This window comes from Macaca nemestrina, chromosome 7 (genome assembly GCF_043159975.1).
Source record: "Macaca nemestrina isolate mMacNem1 chromosome 7, mMacNem.hap1, whole genome shotgun sequence".
Taxonomy (NCBI): Eukaryota; Metazoa; Chordata; class Mammalia; order Primates; family Cercopithecidae; genus Macaca; species Macaca nemestrina.
In genome coordinates this window covers 33990433-34007382 of record NC_092131.1, presented here as the reverse complement: position 1 = coordinate 34007382, position 16950 = coordinate 33990433, and the positions used below count along the sequence as shown (strand labels likewise).

The window sequence follows — 16950 nt, the reverse complement described above, 5'->3', positions numbered from 1 at the left end:
TTTTTTTTCTTTTTTTTTTTTGAGACAGAGTCTCTCTCCGTCACCCAGGCTGGAGTACAGTGGCCAGATCTCAGCTCACTACAAGCTCCGCCTCCCGGGTTTGCACCATTCTCCTGCCTCAGCCTCCCGAGTAGCTGGGACTACAGGCGCCCACTACCTCGCCCGGCTAGTTTTTTGTATTTTTTAGTAGAGACGGGGTTTCACCGTGTTAGCCGGGATGGTCTCGATCTCCTGACCTTGTGATCCACCCGCCTCGGCCTCCCAAAGTGCTGGGATTACAGGCTTGAGCCACCGCGCCCAGCCCCCAGCTAGGTTTTTAAAAATTTTTTACAGAGACAGGGTCTTGCCATGTTGCCCAGGCTGGTTTCACACTCCTGAGCTCAAGCAGTCTTCCTGTCTCAGTCTTCCGGATAGGCATGAGCCACTGCACCTGGCCTTAACTTCTTTTTTTTTTTTTGGAGAAAGCTCACTGCAGCCTCTGCCTCCTGGGTTCAAGAGATTCTCTTGCCTCAGCCTCCCGAGAAGCTGGAATTACACACGTGAGCCACCACACCTGGATAATTTTGTATTTTTAGTAGAGACAGGGTTTCAGCATGTTGGCCAGGCTGGTCTTGAACTCCTCACCTCAGGTAATCCGCCCATCTTGGCCTCTCAAAGTGCTGAGATTATAGGCGTGAGCCATCGCACCTGGCCTAATTTCTTTTTCTGGCTAGAACCTTCAGTACAATGTTGAATAGAAGTGGTGAGGCCCGGTGCAGTGACTCACACCTGTAATCCCAATGCTTTGGGAGGCTGAGGCAGGCAGATCATCTGAGGTCAGGAGTTCGAGACCAGCCTGGCCAACATGGTGAAACCCTGTCTCTACTAAAAATACAAAATTATCCAGATGTGGTAGCTCATGCCTGTAATCCCAGCTACTCAGGTGGCTGAGGCATGAGAATCACTTAAACCCAGGAGGCGGAGGTTGCAGTGAGCCAAGATCATACCACTGCACTCTGACCTGGGCGATAGAGCAAGACTCTGTTTAAAAAAAAAAAAAAAAAAAAAAGTGGTGAGAGTATGCATCCTTGTCTTTTTCCTAGTCTTAGGGGAAAAGCATTTATTCTTTCATGATTGATTTTTTTATTTTTTTATTTTTATTTATTTTTTTTATTTTTTATTTATTTATTTTTTTTGAGGCGGAGTCTCGCTCTGTCGCCCAGGCTGGAGTGCAGTGGCGCGACCTCGGCTCACTGCAAGCTCCGCCTCCCGGGTTCCCGCCATTCTCCTGCCTCAGCCTCCCGAGTAGCTGGGACTACAGGCGCCGCCACCACGCCTGGCTAATTTTTTTGTATTTTTAGTGGAGACGGGGTTTCATTGTGTTAGCCAGGATGGTCTCGATCTCCTGACCTCGTGATCCGCCCGTCTCGGCCTCCCAAAGTGCTGGGATTACAGGCTTGAGCCACCGCGCCCGGCCAATTTTTTGTTTTTTTAAGACAAAGTCTTACTCTGTTGCCCAGGCTGGAGTGCGGTGATGTGATCTTGGCTCACTGCAACCTCTGCCTCCTGGGTTCAAGCGATTTTCCTGCCTCAGTCTCCTGAGTACTGGGGATTATAGGCGCCCGCCACCATGGCTGGCTAATTTTTTTTTTTTTAGTAGAGGTGGGGTTTCATCATGTTGGTCAGGCTGGTCTCGAACTTCTGACGTGAAATGATCCACCTGCCTCAGCCTCCCAAAGTGCTGGGATTATAGGTGTGAGCCACCGTGCCTGGTCTTTCATGATTAAATTTGATGTTAACTGTAGTTTTTTTCATAGATGCCCTTTATCAGATGAAGGAATTTACCTTCTCTTCCTAGTTTGTTGATAATTTTTATTATGAATGGGTTTGGATCTTGTTAAGTACCTTTGTGTGTCTATTGAGATGATCTTGTTTTTGTACTGTATGCTACTAATGTTACTGCTAACAGTTGGTTTTTGGATATAAAACTAACTTTGTATTTCTAGGGTAAATCCCATTTAGTCAGGGTGTATAGTCCTATTTATATGGTGCTAGACTTGGTTTTGTCATAATTTGTTAAGAATTTTTACAACTCGCTGGATGTGGTGGCTCATGCCTGTAATCTCAGCACTTTGGGAGGGCAAGGCAGGAGGATTGCTTGGGCCTAGGAGTTCTAGACCAGCCTGGGCAGCATAGGGAGACCTGTCCTCTACAAAAAAAATCAATCAGTGAGAGAGAGGGAGGGAGGGAAGGAAGGAAGGAAGGGTGAGAGAAAGGGAGAGAGAGAGGAGGAGGAGGGCAGGAGAGTGGAAAGGGAGGAGGAAAAGGAGTCTATATGTTCATGAGGGATATTGGTCTGTAATGTTTTCTTGTGATATTTTTAGCTTTTTTATCAGGGTAATTATAGTGGCCTCCCTAGTTCAAGCGATTCTCATGCCACAGTTTCGCGAGTAGCTGGCACTACAGGCATCCACTACCATGTCTTGTTAATTTTTGCACATTTTTTAGTAGAGATGGGGTTTTGCCTTGTTAGGCTGGTCTTGAACTCTTGGCCTCCAGTGATCCACCTGCCTTGGCCTCCCAAAGTGCTGGGATTATAGGCGTGAGCCACCGTGCCTGGCCTGGTTGTTATTTTCGGAGCTTCTCATGCCGTATTTATGCTTTTGACATGACCCATTTGTGTTGCTATAGCCTCTTTGCTTTATAACACAACAACAGTTCCCAGGCGTACCTTAGACTTGGAATCAGCTATTCCTCCATGGAGTCCTAGTTCCTTATAGTTGAACCACAGTCTGGGTGCCATGTGCCCGTTGCTGTTAGGTTGTCATTGTTGGCAGGGCGCAGTGGTTTATGTCTGTAATCTCGGTACTTTGGGAGGCTGAGGTGAGCATATCACTTTAGCCCATCAGTTCAAGACCAGCCTGGGCAACTCGGTGAAGCCCTGTTTCTACAAAAAAAATACAAAAATTACCTGGGTGTGGTGGCATGCACCTGTAATCCCAGCTACTTGGGGGGCTGAGGCATGAGGATCGCTTGAACCTAGGAGGTGGAGACTGCAGTGAGCCAAGATACACCACTGCACTCCAGCCTGGGAAACAAAGCGAGACTGCATCTCAAAGAAAAAAAGAAGATTGTTACTGTTTCTAGAACTTTTTGGTGGAAAGAACTAGAGAAGACATATTTTTGAAAATAAAATAATTGGTTCATATTGATAATTCCAATTTAAATTTTCACATTAAACAATTTTCAGGGAATTTTTTTGTACTTTATATTTTTTTCTCTTACACTGAAAATCTTGGTTCCTAACATTAATGCAATATTGTTTCAAAATGATAATACCAATATTATCAATTTGTCTACAGAATGAAGTTTAAGACTCTTGGAGCTGTATTTTTCTTAGAATAATACTATGTTTAAATACCTTTTAAATCATTGTTTTAATATATCGCCAGCCTGATACATAGATTTGCTTCAGTTTCTTTTTGAAGTCTTTTTAATATGTAGAGTCAAAGCTAGATGCATTCAAAAAGCCTTGATTATAGGTGTGTCACTTTACCATGTTCCCTCCCTCCTCCTCTTATAGATATAACCACTTTTTATTTCCTATTTGGTTTACTTTTCCAATGGTTCTTTTTGCATATACAAGCAAATGCAGGTTATTTTTCGTATTTCCCTCCCTTTTCATCCATACATTTTTTAAGTTGAGATATAGTTCACATACCATAAGATTCATCTCAAAAAAGTGTGCAGTCCGGCCGGGCATGGTGACTCATGCTTGTAATCCCAGCACTTTGGGAGGCTGAGGCGGGTGAATCACCTGAGGTCAGGAGTTCAAAACCAGCCTGGCCAACATGGTGAAATCCTATCTCTACTAAAAATACAAAAAGTAGCTGGGTGTGGTGGTGTGTGCCTGTAATCCCAACTACGCACAAGGCGGAGGCACAAGAATCAACTTGAACCCGGGAGGCGGAGGTTGCAGTGAACTAAGATCATGCCACTGCACTCCAGCCCGGGTGACAGAGTGAGACTCTGTCTAAAATATAAAAAGAAGACAAGTGTGCAGCTAAGTGATTTTTAGTAGTAATGTAATTATCCCTTGTTATCTGTGGTGTATAGGTTCCAGGACCCCAGCAGATATCAAAATCCACAAATAACCCAAGTCTCTTAACATAAAATGGCATGGTATTTGCATATAACCTACACATATCCTCCCATATGCTTTAAATCATCTCTAGATTACTGATGGTACCTAATACAACGTAAATGCTATGTGAATAGTTATGCCATATTGGTTTTTTATTTGTATTTTTTATTACTATATTGTTATTTTTTATTTATTTATTTTTTTAGATGGAGTCTTGCTCTTGCCCAGGCTGGAGTGCAGTGGCCCATGATCTCGGCTCAATGAAACCTCCACCTCCTGGGTTCAAGTGATTTTCCTGCCTCAGCCTCCCAAGTAGCTGGGATTACAGGCACGTGCCTGGCTAATTTTTGTATTTTTAGTAGAGACAGGGTTTCACCATGTTGGCCAGGTCTTGAACTCCTGACCTCAAGTGATCTACCTGCCTTGGCCTCCCAAAGTACTAGGATTACAGGCATGAGCCACCACACCTGGCCTGTTATTTTTTATTTTTATTTTTTCTGAATTTTTTTTTATCTGCTTGGTTCAATCAGTGGATGTGTATGGCCAACTATATATTCATATATTCATAGTTTTATAGTTTTCTCTACTGTCCAACTCCACAACATTTCATCATCCCAAAAAGGATCCCCATATCCAGGAGATGATTAAAAAAAGAAAAAGAATTCCCATTATTAGTATCATTGCCCATTTCTCTCTTCCTCCAGCCCCTGGCAACCATTAATCTGCTTTCTGTCTCTGGATTGATTTGCCTGTTCTGGACATTTCATGACTTTTTCTTTTTTTTTTTTTTTTTTGAGACGGAGTCTTGCTGTCTCCCAGGCTGGAGTGCAGTGGTGCGATCTTGGCGCACTGCAAGCTCCACCTCCCAAGTTCACGCCATTCTCCTGCGTCAGCCTCCCAAATAGCTGGGGACTAAAGGCGCCGGCCACCATGCCCAGCTAATTTTTTGTATTTTTAGTAGAGATGGGGTTTCACCGTGTCAGCCAGGATGGTCTCGATCTCCTGACCTCGTGATCCCCCGACCTTGGCCTCCCAAAGTGCTGGGATTACAGGAGTGAGCCACCGCGCCTGGCCTTTTTTTTTTTTTTTTTTTTTTTTTTTTTTGACGGAGTCTCGCTCCGTGGCTCAGGCTGGAGTGCCGTGGCATGATCTTGGCTCACTGCAACTTCCACCTCCTGGGTTCCAGCAATTCTCCTGCCTCAACCTCCGAAGCAGCTGGGATTACATGCGTCCGCCACCACGCCTAGCTAATTTTTGTAGAGATGCGGTTTCACCATGTAGGCCGGGCTGGTCTTGACCTCCTGACCTCAAGTAATCTGCCTGCGCGGCCTCCCAAAGTGCTGGGATTACATGTGTGAACCACTGCGCCTGGCCAAAATAAATTTATTTATTTTATTTATTTTAGATTCAGGGGGTACATGTGCAGGTTTGTTACAAGGGTATATTGCATATGGGCTACTAATGATCCTGTTGACCAAGCAGTGAACATAATACCCAATAGGTAGTTTTTCAGCCCTTGCCCCATAGCTGCTTTTGGAATCCCCAGTGTTTATTGTTCCCATCTTTGTGTCCATAAGTACCCAGTGTTTAGCTCCCACTTACAACTGAGAACATGTGGTGTTTGATTTTCTGTTTCTATGTTAATTTGCTTAGGATAATGGCCTCCAGCTGCATCCATGTTGCTGCAGAGGACATGATTTTATTCTTTTTTATGGCTGCACAGTATTCCATGGTGTGTATGTGCCACATTTTCCTTATCTAATCTACCACTGATGGGCACCTGGGTTGATTCCATGTCTTTGCTGTTGTGAATAGTGCTGCAGTGAACATGTGAGGGCAGGTGTCTTTTTAGTAGAGCAGTTTATTTTCCTTTGGGTAGATAGTAATGGGATTGCTGGTTCAAATGGTGACTCAGTTTTTAGTTTTAAGGTTTGTAATATTCTACCCTGTTTCTATTGTATAGCTTTTTTTTTTTTTTTTTTTTTTTTTTTTTTTGCTATGCAGGACTATTGCAGTATCTATAGCTTTTTAGTCAGTCTCTGTGATGAATATTTACGTTGTTTCCAGTATTTAGCCATTTAAAATAATGTTGCAGTGATGAATAACCTTGTGCATAGAGTATTTCACATTTTGCCACTATAATTTTGGGATATATTCCTAGAAGTGGGATTCCAAGGTCAAAGGGCAAGTGCATCTACAGTTTTTCTAGATGTGGTCAGATTCCCCCAAAGAGGTTTTTGTATTTTGCATTCCCAGCAAAATACAATCAGCAATGAAGATTGCTGTACCATGTGTTTATCAATTGTGAATTTGTTCCTAGCATTTAGAAATTGGGAGATTCTACTTAAAAATCCTTATTTAAAAAAAAATCAGAACCTGGCTGTGCTAGGCCTTAATCTACCTATGGCAACAGCTGGCTAGAGCTGAATAATAGCTGTCCCTTTTCTAGGTACTTTCTAGGTTACTGTGGCCTCCACTGGGCGATTTTACTTTCGCTACCTATCAGTCCCCTATAGACAGGAGTTTTTGACCTCTGCTCTAAGTATGGTTGTCTGGGTAGGTAGAATGGAGACGGAGAGTCTGGGACTTGAAGACATAGAGGACAATTTAGATTATTATGTTAGAAGAGCCACCAGTGTGAATGTTGACCCTAAAGAGGGTGGCGGGGAATATGTCAAGGGGATATTAGGAACCCAGGATTGGAATCCTTGAGGAAAGCACATATCCTAGAGGTCCATAGACAACTATCTGAAAAAGAAGGCCTATTTTTTGTGGTTGCCATGGTCCTATACCAAAGAGGTTTTGTGAAGGCAGCATTACAGTGAGTCTGGAAAGGACCAGGGGCTGGGAGCAGGGAGTGTGCTAAAGCCCTCCTGGTGTACTCTTCCTGCCTTCCCCCATATGCTGAAGTTTGAGAGGCTGGGAAGGTGGGGAATGGGAAAAGGAGCTGCTGCTTATGTTGAGTTTAACATTCTTTGGGTTTCTCCATCTAGGTCTTGAGTTCATTCTCTTCCTGTCCTTTTGGCTTCCCTGTTTTGTTTTTTGTTTTTTTGTTTTTTTTGAGACGGAGTCTCGCTCTGTCGCCCAGGCTGGAGTGCAGTGGCCGGATCTCAACTCACTGCAAGCTCCGCCTCCCAGGTTTATGCCATTCTCCTGCCTCAGCCTCCCGAGTAGCTGGGACTACAGGCGCCCGCCACGTCGCCCGGCTAGTTTGGTTTTTTTTTTTTTTTTTTTTTTTTTTTTGTATTTTTTAGTAGAGACGGGGTTTCACCGTGTTAGCCAGGATGGTCTCGATCTCCTGACCTCATGATCCGCCCGTCTCGGCCCCCCAAAGTGCTGGGATTACAGGCTTGAGCCACCGCGCCCGGCCGTTGGCTTCCCTGTTTAACCTGGTCCCTGTTTCAGGAGAAAAGCCTCATCAGTGCCAAGTCTGTGGGAAGACCTTCTCTCAGAGTGGAAGCAGGAATGTGCATATGAGAAAGCATCACTTGCAGCTGGGAGCAGCTGGGAGTCAAGAGCAGGAGCAAACTGGTGAGGAGGGTGGGCAGAGTGGAGGGCTATACCTTCTAGGGTTCAAAGAGCCAAATCACTGTCTTGCCTGGTTATCTGGAAATTTTCTGATTCTGTTTTAGGTAGATAGACCTGGTCTCATTTGATGGGCTGATGGTTTCCAAACATAGCTGTACAGTAGAATCATCTGCAACCTTTTAAAATTTGTATACTTTTTGTTGCTTTTCCCCCCACCAATAAAACAAAGCAATCTGATAAATGAGATAATTTGCAAGATCCCAGAATCTGTAGTTTTAAAAGTTCCCCTAGTGATTTTGATGGTAACTAGTGCTGATCCATGAACCAGCATTTGAGTAACACAGTGATAAAAGATTTCTGCATGGCAAGAGTTTAAGCTTTTTTATTTTTTTAGATGGAGTCTCGCTCTGTCGCCCACGCTGGAGTGCAGTGGCGCCATCTCGACTCACTGCAACTTCTGCCTCCTGGGTTCAAGCAGTTCGCCTGCCTCAGCCTCCTGAGTAGCTGGGATTATAGGCAGGTGCCACCACACCTGGCTGATTTTTGCATTTTTGTAGAGATGGGTTTTCACCATGTTGGCCAGGCTGGAAGCGTATTTTACTTACCAGTCATGACTACCTTTTTGCCCTGTCTGAAATTTGATAACTCTTTTTAATTCTTATTCCTTTGCCATATCTTTCCTTAATTATTCCAAATATTCCTTTCTAAAGATCCACCTATCCTGTTTCATACGCTAATTCTTCAGTTGCTGAACACAAGCAAGGATCATTATCTTTTAAGGCTTACTCTTTCCCTTCTAGGTTTATTCTTGTTTCTCGAAAGTAGGTGAAATAGGTGGCATCCCATCTATAGGTTAACTTCTAGTAATGAAAGAGAAGGCCAGCTTCCTGTTGAAAGAAAATGAGGACCAGGCACAGCCTTGATTGCTGTATGTCTCTCACAACCTATTCTCTGTGCAGCTGAGCCACTAATGGGCAGTAGTTTGCTTGAAGAGGCTTCAGTACCCGGTAAAAACCTGGTGTCTATGAATTCCCAGCCCAGCCTTGGTGGAGAGTCCTTGAACCTACCAAATACCAATTCTATCCTGGGAGTTGATGATGGTAAGACTTCCAACTCTGCTTTTTTTGGGAAAAATGGACTGCAACTAGGGGCTAAGGAATGGGGTGTCTCCACAATGTATGTTTAAATTTCATTTCTTATGAGTAGCTGTGGTATGAGTAACATTTGTGTTCTTTTTTTCTGGGGTGGATTAGTGAATCTGTTTTAAAAAAATTTTTTTTCATTGAAGATAATATAATAAAAGAATAAAAAGAAAAAAATTCTTAAGAAAAAATTATTCATAATCCTAGCATCCTTAGCCCAACTATTTCTATCTTTCCTATTGCAGTTATGGAAGAACTTAACTTTTAAAACATTTAAACAGAACATAACCAGGTTTTACAGAGGAGATATAAAGCAATTTCTCCATACCTTCAAAAGCCATATCTTCTGGAGAAAAGAAAGGGCTCTCTAGGAAACACTTGCTCCTCTCTGGTATAGAAATTTCACCCAAGTTACACAGGCCAGGCCCTCTTCTCTGAAAAACTTAACAGGTGAGGTCAGCATGCATTTATTCAGTGCCTACTGTGTGCCTGGCACCATGGGAAAGACAAAAGTAGAAGATAGGAACCTTAAAATCCAGTTGAGAACTGAAAGCTTACATATATATGGGAAAGAACATTGAGAAATAAAAAATAGTATATAAGCCAACATTAAATTATGGTACAGCATAAAATAGTCATATAAGCTAGAAAACCCCTAGAAGAAACTTTTAATTTTTTGAGGGCTAAGTGGTATAACCATAAACTATTTCCAGAAGATTTTCATGGTGATCCCACTGATGAACATTTAAAAACTGTGAGGCCCTGTGTTTTTGTTACTCTCATCATATTCAGTTAGTGAGTGCTATTAGTATCATTGGCGACTGCTTTAAGGGTGGCTTTGGTTCCCTTACCTGCTTGCCTAAGAGCTTTTGCCCGTTTCATACATAGTTTTAATTCAGTTAACAGTGCTAATGCCGTATTATTCTAAATTCTGTATTAAGATTTCTTGCCTTTCTATTCTCTTTTTATAATACTTTCCAAATTTACTGATAATGCTTATGAGACAGGATTAATTTGGAAGAAATAGAGGAATGTGGGAAATAGAGGAATAGAGTTTTAGAGTTGTTAATGAGAGGCTTAATGATCCAGATAGGTATATCTCTGGATTCACTTTTCATTGAAACATTTTTCTGTTGCTTCACAGAGGTGCTTGCTGAAGGATCCCCACGTTCCCTGTCTTCAGTGCCTGATGTGACACATCACCTGGTGACCATGCAGTCAGGGAGGCAATCATATGAAGTTTCTGTCTTAACTGCAGTAAATCCACAAGAGGTAAAGTGGTCTCTTGCCCTTTGTTTCTGTGGCAATTTGTGTGGGGAATGATTGAGAATTTAGGGGACCTGAAAAAGTCTCCAGTTTCCATTTCCTGGAAACTTTGACACAAATATTTTCCTTTAAATTAAGCATGAGTTCAGCTTTAAAGGAGCCTGAGGGTTAGGGTCTTAACGAATTGGAGATTGGTCTGTTACAGCTGGGACTCGCAGCTTTAAAGTTCTTTTATACACATTCCTCGTTGATATCTGTTCCTACTATTCTCTGCCACACTATAACATGAAGATACAGCTTTTATTTTATAAAGGCACACAGCAGGCACTGCATAAATGCATGTTGACCTCACCTGTTAAATTATTCAGAGAAGAGGGCCTGGCCTGTGTAAATTGGGTGAAATTTCTGTACCAGAGATGAGCGAGTATTTCCTAGAGAGCCCTTTCTTTTCTCCGGAAATAACATCCTGGAAAAAGTCCCTCAGCAAAAAAGATAGTAACAAAATCATTAAACGTAATTATTGCTCATTCTGCTATGGTCAGATGTCTGGGAGATACCAGGCTTAACCAAATGGGCATATACAAATTTGTTCACTTGCTTGCTAAGTGAGAACCATTATCTAAATCAGTGGTCTCCAACCTTTTTGGCACCAGGGACCGGTTTCATTTCACCTTACATCATCAGGCATTAGATTCTGATAAGGAGTGCGCAACCTAGATCCCTCAAATACACAGTTCACAATAGGGTTTGTGCTCCTATGAGAATCTATTGCTGCTGCTGATGTGACAGGAGAGGTGGAGCTCAGGTGGTAATGCTTGCTCTCCTGCTGCTCACCTCCTGCTGTGCGGCCCAGTTCCTAACAGGGCATGGACCAATACTGGGTTTGACTCAGAAAACAGAATGCAAACTGGTCAGTCTTTCAGAATCTTGGGATATTTCACTGGTCTTATGTCATGGGAGTGGATTACTTCATCACGAGCACATTTCATAGGCATAAACTTTTGTCAAAACCTATGTAGCTTGGATCCTTTCAGTATTACATTAGTTTTTATGGTGTTCTTCCATCTTTTCTCCCTTTTTTTTTTTTTTTTTTTTTTTGAGTCAGAGTCTTGCTCCGTTGTCCAGGCTGGAGTGCAGTGATGTGATCTCAGCTCACTGTAAGCTCCGCCTCCTGGGTTCACGCCATTCTCCTCCCTCAGCCTCCCGAGTAGCTGGGACTACAGGCGCCCGCCACCACGCCCGGCTAGTTTTTTTGTATTTTTAGTAGAGACAGGGTTTCACCATGTTGGCCAGGATGGTCTCGATCTCTTGACCTCGTGATCTGCCCACCTCAGCCTCCCAAAGTGCTGGAATTACAGGCGTGAGCCACTGTGCCCAGCCTTCTTGCTTTTCATTATAACCTTTATAACACAGTAAGCTATTACATCATTTGAATGATTCTGCATCCTATATTGAATATTCTCCATTATTCTCTAGTATCTTTGGGGGTACCCAGGATTATAGGGTTCTGGGCATATATGTTAATGCTTTTCCCAGGACTTTTCTATTCATTGTCATGACCCATTTTCTTTGCTTGTATTTAAAGTTTTTGCTCTTGACATCATTGGTTCTTTCCTAAGTCACTTTTTCTGGTAACTGCTTTGGAATGAATCATACATGTCTCACAGAGTCTTCGTCTTTCTCCTCCATTTTTCTTGTCTTCATTTTTCTGTTTTAAAGCTTTTATTATGGAAATTTTCAGAATATAGTGAGAGAGAGACTAGTATGATAAACACACGTCAAAGTTAGGGCTGAGCGCGGCAGCTCACACCTATCTCCTAACTTTGACAACTGGTTTTTTGTTTTGTTTTGTTTTGTTTTGTTTTGTTTTGTTTTTGAGATGGAGTCTCACTCTGTCGCCCAGGCTGGAGTGCAGTGGTGCGATCTCAGCTCACTGCAACCTCCGCCTCCAGGTTCAAGCAATTTTCCTGCCTCGGCCTCCTCAGTAGCTGGGATTACAGGTGCCCACTACCAAGCCCGGCTAATTTTTGTATTTTTATTAGAGACAGGGTTTTACCCTGTTGGCCAGGCTGGTCTTGAACTCCTGATCTCAAGTGATCCACCCGCCTCAGCCTCCCAAAGAGCTGGGATTACAGGTGTGAGCCGCTGTGCTCGGCCCTAACTTCGACAGTTTTAATACTGTATCTGTTAGAGGCATGTACTGAAATACATACAGAAGAAATGACATGCCTACAATTTGCTTTGAAATACTCCATCACAAACAGCAACAACAACAAAAGGAGGAAATAGATAAAACAAGAACAGTATAATGTTAATTGTGTCTTTGTTTTTTGAGACAGGGTCTCACACTGTCACCCAGGCTGGAGTACAATGGCACAATCACTGCTCACTGCGCCTTCAACCTCCCAGGCTTAGGTGATCCTCCTCCTTCAGCCTCTCGAGTAGTTGCGACCACAGGCACATGCTACCACACCCAGTTAATTTTTTTTGTATTTTTTGTAGAGATGGGGGTCTTATGATGCCCAGGCTGGTCTTGAACTCCTGGACTCAAGCAGTCCACTTGCCTCCGCCTCCCAAAGTGCTGGGATTACAGGCGTGAGTCTTGGAATTGGCTTCAGAGCATCCATGTGTAATAGGTGCTGCCCATTTACAGCCTCAGGGAGACAGCATAACACAGGCTGCCTAAAAAACAAGACAGACCTGGGTGTGGTGGATCATGCCTATAATCCCAGCAATTTTGGAGGCTAAGGTGGGAGGATCACTTGAGGCCAGAAGTTCGAGACAAGCCTGGGCAACAGAGCAAGATCCTGTGTTTACAAAAGGTTTTTTAAAAATTAGCCAGGCATAGTGGTACATACCTGTAGTCCCAGCTACTCCAGAGGCTGAGGCAGGAGATCAACTTGAGCCTAGGAGTTCGAGGCTGCAGTGAACTATGATTGTGCCACTGCACTCCAGCCTGGGAGAGATCCCATCCCAAAAATCAAACAAAAAAAAGGAAGTATGGTCTTCACTCCAGGAGGACACAAAGGGCCTGCAGGCCCTAAGTACCCAGTTTCATAATGGAAGCCCAAAACACTTAGAAAAATATTAATAACACAAAGGGGAAAGTGCTGTCCTTGATGTAGCTGAAAATCCTGCACTGTCACTTTTTCCTCATGGGTTTTTGTATATTTACAAACATACCCTCTGTCTGAGCCTCACTTATTTTGTGTTTTCTTCACTTTTACCATTCTCCTCCTCTTACCACAGGCATTTCCATTGCTTATCCCCTCCTTTTCTTTCATCACTAGCTTGGGTCCTCCAATACCTTCCTTTTTTTTTTTTTTTTCAAGCTGTGAGGTCCTCAGGGTTCCAGACTTAGTCCTCTTCCTCATCCAAGGTCTAGGTAATAACTTGCCATTTCTCCAGTGAGTGAGGAATTTGATTCCTTAAGAACTTTTCAGGTGCCAGAGAAGGTGAAGGCTATTTGCAACACATGTCCATTTCACCTTTTTGGAGATCACCAAGCAGTATAGATCAAAGTCTACTGATGAACTTGTAATTCCTGTAAATATGCTCTAAAAATAAAAAATAGCTTATCAAGAATACCAGAGAACAACCAAATCTGTTATCAGAAATTGTCATGAGAGGCTGGGTGCGGTGGCTCATGCTTCTGATCCTCGCACTTTGGGAGGCTGAGGTGGGAGGATCAGTTGAGCTTAGGAGTTTGAGACCAGCCTGGGCAACACAGGGAAACCCCATCTCTACAAAAAATAAAATAAAATTAGCTGGTCCTAGCTGCTTGGGAGCAGCTGAGGTGAGAGGATCACTTGGGCCCAAGAGGTTGAGGCTGCAGTGAGCCATGATCATGCCACTGCACTCCAGTCTGGGTGACAGAGCCAAACTCTGTTTAAAAAAAAAAAGAAAGAAAAGAAAAGAAATTACCATGGGAAAATATCAGAAACTACAAGTCACCTCTCTTTGGTTCAGATGGAAAATCTCTGTTTTTCCTCATCATTGTGCCACATCTGAGAATTAGATGGAGGACTCCTTGCACAGGCCCAACTGGGACCCCCACGGCTTTGGGCTCTAATACTTACTAAAGGTCATTCTAAATGGGGCTCCATATTGACATTGAGTTCACATTCTTGAACTCAAGAACCAGTATAAGAGATTCCCAGCTAGTGTTGTATTTTTTTTTTTTTTTTTTTTTTTTGAGACGGAGTCTCGCTCTGTCGCCTGGGCTGGAGTGCAGTGGCCGGATCTCAGCTCACTGCAAGCTCCGCCTCCCAGGTTCACACCATTCTCCTGCCTCAGCCTCCCGAGTAGCTGGGACTGCAGGCGCCCGCCACCTCACCCGGCTAGTTTTTTGTATTTTTGTATTTTTTAGTAGAGACAGGGTTTCACCGTGTTAGCCAGGATGGTCTCGATCTCCTGACCTCGTGATCCGCCCGTCTCGGCCTCCCAAAGTGCTGGGATTACAGGCTTGAGCCACCGCGCCCGGCCCCCAGCTAGTGTTGACTGCATCTTAGATTGCTTTCCAAATAAAACAAGGCAAAAATAGAAATTACAAATTCTATAATATTTCTTATAAAGTACCTTTGCTAAGTTTGACTGCAAAGGTCTGGATCTTGGCCTCCATTAAAAACACACTATTCTTAACTTTCCTGCCACACTTATTAGATTTTAGTAAGTTCAGTTTTTGTCCTGAGTTTTACTGAATTGTTCCCATCTCATTTTTGTTTGTCTGAAAACAGTCTCACTCTGTCACCCAGCCTGGAGTGCAGTGGCATGATCATAGCTCACTGCACCCTTGAACTCCTGGGCTCAAGCGATCCTCCTCCCTCAGCCTCCCAAGTAGCTAGGACTGCAAGCATGTACCACCATGCCGAATTTTTAAAATTTTCTTGTAGAGACAGGGCCTCACTGTGTTGCCCAAGCAGGTCTCAAATTTCTGGTCTCAAGCAGTTCTCCTGCCTCAGCCTCCCGAAGTGCTGGGATTACAGACGTGAGCCACTGCACCCAGCTGCATTTTATTTTTATATTAAAATGGAAACCAATTTCATTTATTACTTCAAAAGCTCCTTTGAATAGAGCCTTGTGTATAGAGTAGAATGTTAGTGGTAGCTGCCATTGTGCAGGAGTCCCTTAGGCTTACCTTCCTTCATCACAGCAAAGGTATTCTTTTAAGCCCAAGGAACTCCTATATCTTTTATGAGCGGGTTTCAGCTCTCATATAGTACTTATAAAGGAATAGCTCCTCTTCCTATTTCCTTCTCCTACTTGAGTCTTCAGCCTGTCCTTTGGCTGACATGTATAAGATTTTGGTTTCACCATTTCTCTTTTCCCTGTAAGTTAAGAGATTCCTCTGTCACTGACTGGTGAGTAGATAACTACACAAATAATAGTTTGGCTTATAGACTCAGAATATTCTATTGCCAGAGTTAAAATGCAGCCTTATGACATGACTAAAGTGCTGTCTCAAGGCCACAGTGACATCTGTCAGTCTGTGCATGTGTTTGCTTTGGAAGTAGATGCCCTTCGTTTACCCCTTCAGTGCACTCTCCATCCTCCACTCTTAATCCTTTTCCTGCAGTGCATTCTCCGTCCTCCTCCTTACTTAGTATGAATTATTTTTTCTGTAATTCAACTGTAACCTATTCTAGATTTGCTTTCCATCTTTTACAGTTACTAAACCAAGGAGATTTAACTGAAAGACGGACATGAGCGTGGGTGCTGACTCCTGGAAGAGCAGCTCTATCTGATCTCAAAATGCATATACTGGGAACAGGATGCCATAGCCCACAACAGAACCAGAATGAATCTCTGAAGGACAAGACTCTGCTTTTGCCACTCTTCCTCTTTCCTGGTATAGAAGATGGATGTAGCAGAGCTTCTTTTCTAACTACCATCTGATCCAGACAAGGAATGAAGCAATGACTGTGGGCTGGGAAACTGTACCTACCTCTCTTCCCAATGCAAAATTCTGGGATAGACCAAAAGTGAATTTGATTATGTGTTGGCTGAAGTTCTTCATTCTGACTGTTGAGGGGAGGTTTTCCTTTGAAGAGTTTTCATCTCAGACTCAGCTGTCTTTTCACATGGGTGAAATAATTCCTGCTACCAACAACAGAGCTTCACCAGGAAGTTGAGCTTTCAAGATGCCTTGTTGCTTTGAAGAAGGGAGTGATGTCAATTCTCTTGTTACATTCTCCCTTTAGCAACCTGAGTAAGAGACTCTGCCACTGGGCTGCAAAAAAATAAATTACTTGAATCTCCCCTTGGCCCAGGCTGAGGTACTGTCTTGTCCTATACACTTCTACTTGGTCACTTTGCTTTCTTCTTTAATGGAACATACAGTAGCATGTTAAGAGGGATTTCATGTTTTTGTTTTTTTAAAGTTAAAAATTACATGATGCAGAGATTCAGGTTTTCCTTTAAATAAACAAAACAGCCCAGTCAGTTCTTTGGCTCTTGTTTTACACAAAATTTGTTTTATTAGAGATTAAGAATTTAGTCTTTCTCTTTAAGATAGTGTACTAATTTACCCTGAGAATTCCATGCAGGTGAAACTGAACTGAGGAGTCTTAGGAAACAACAAGAACGTCGTCATTTCTTAAGCCCAGATGGTAGTTACTGGATTATCACTCTGTCACCACCAAAAAAGATACATCTGAGAAAATGGCAATAAAAGCTGGTACTTTTTAATTTTTCCAGAAAGACAATTTTTTAAAAAAGGATGAGAAAGGTGCTTTAGTTAGAGCAGGCACTCTTGTTATCATCCTGTCTCCACAGCTACTGAGAAAATATCTAATCATCATCATGATTTGAGACAGGGTCTTGCTCTGTCACCCAGGCTGGAGTGCAGTAGTGTAATCACAACTCACTATAACCTTGAACTCCTAGGCTCAA

General features: G+C 43.0%; 1 protein-coding gene across 7 annotated transcripts in view; it reads left to right on the top strand.

Moving 5' to 3' along the window:
• The window catches only part of LOC105495812 (zinc finger protein 410), a 47892-nt gene extending 31392 nt beyond the window's left edge, over positions 1-16500 (top strand). For 3 of the 7 annotated variants that reach the window (XM_011765624.3, XM_011765625.3, XM_011765620.3), the window contains 4 exons: positions 7529-7654; positions 8611-8751; positions 9938-10065; positions 15727-16500. In XM_011765624.3, coding sequence (XP_011763926.1) covers positions 7529-7654; positions 8611-8751; positions 9938-10065; positions 15727-15765 — 434 coding nt within the window. In that variant the 3' untranslated portion in view covers positions 15766-16500. Of the gene's footprint in view, positions 1-7116; positions 7449-7528; positions 7655-8610; positions 8752-9038; positions 9244-9937; positions 10069-15726 lie in introns of those variants that run through there. The other 4 variants (XR_011625742.1, XM_011765622.3, XM_011765623.3 and 1 more) reach the window with 4 other exon arrangements.
• The last annotated feature ends 450 nt before the right edge of the window (positions 16501-16950 follow it).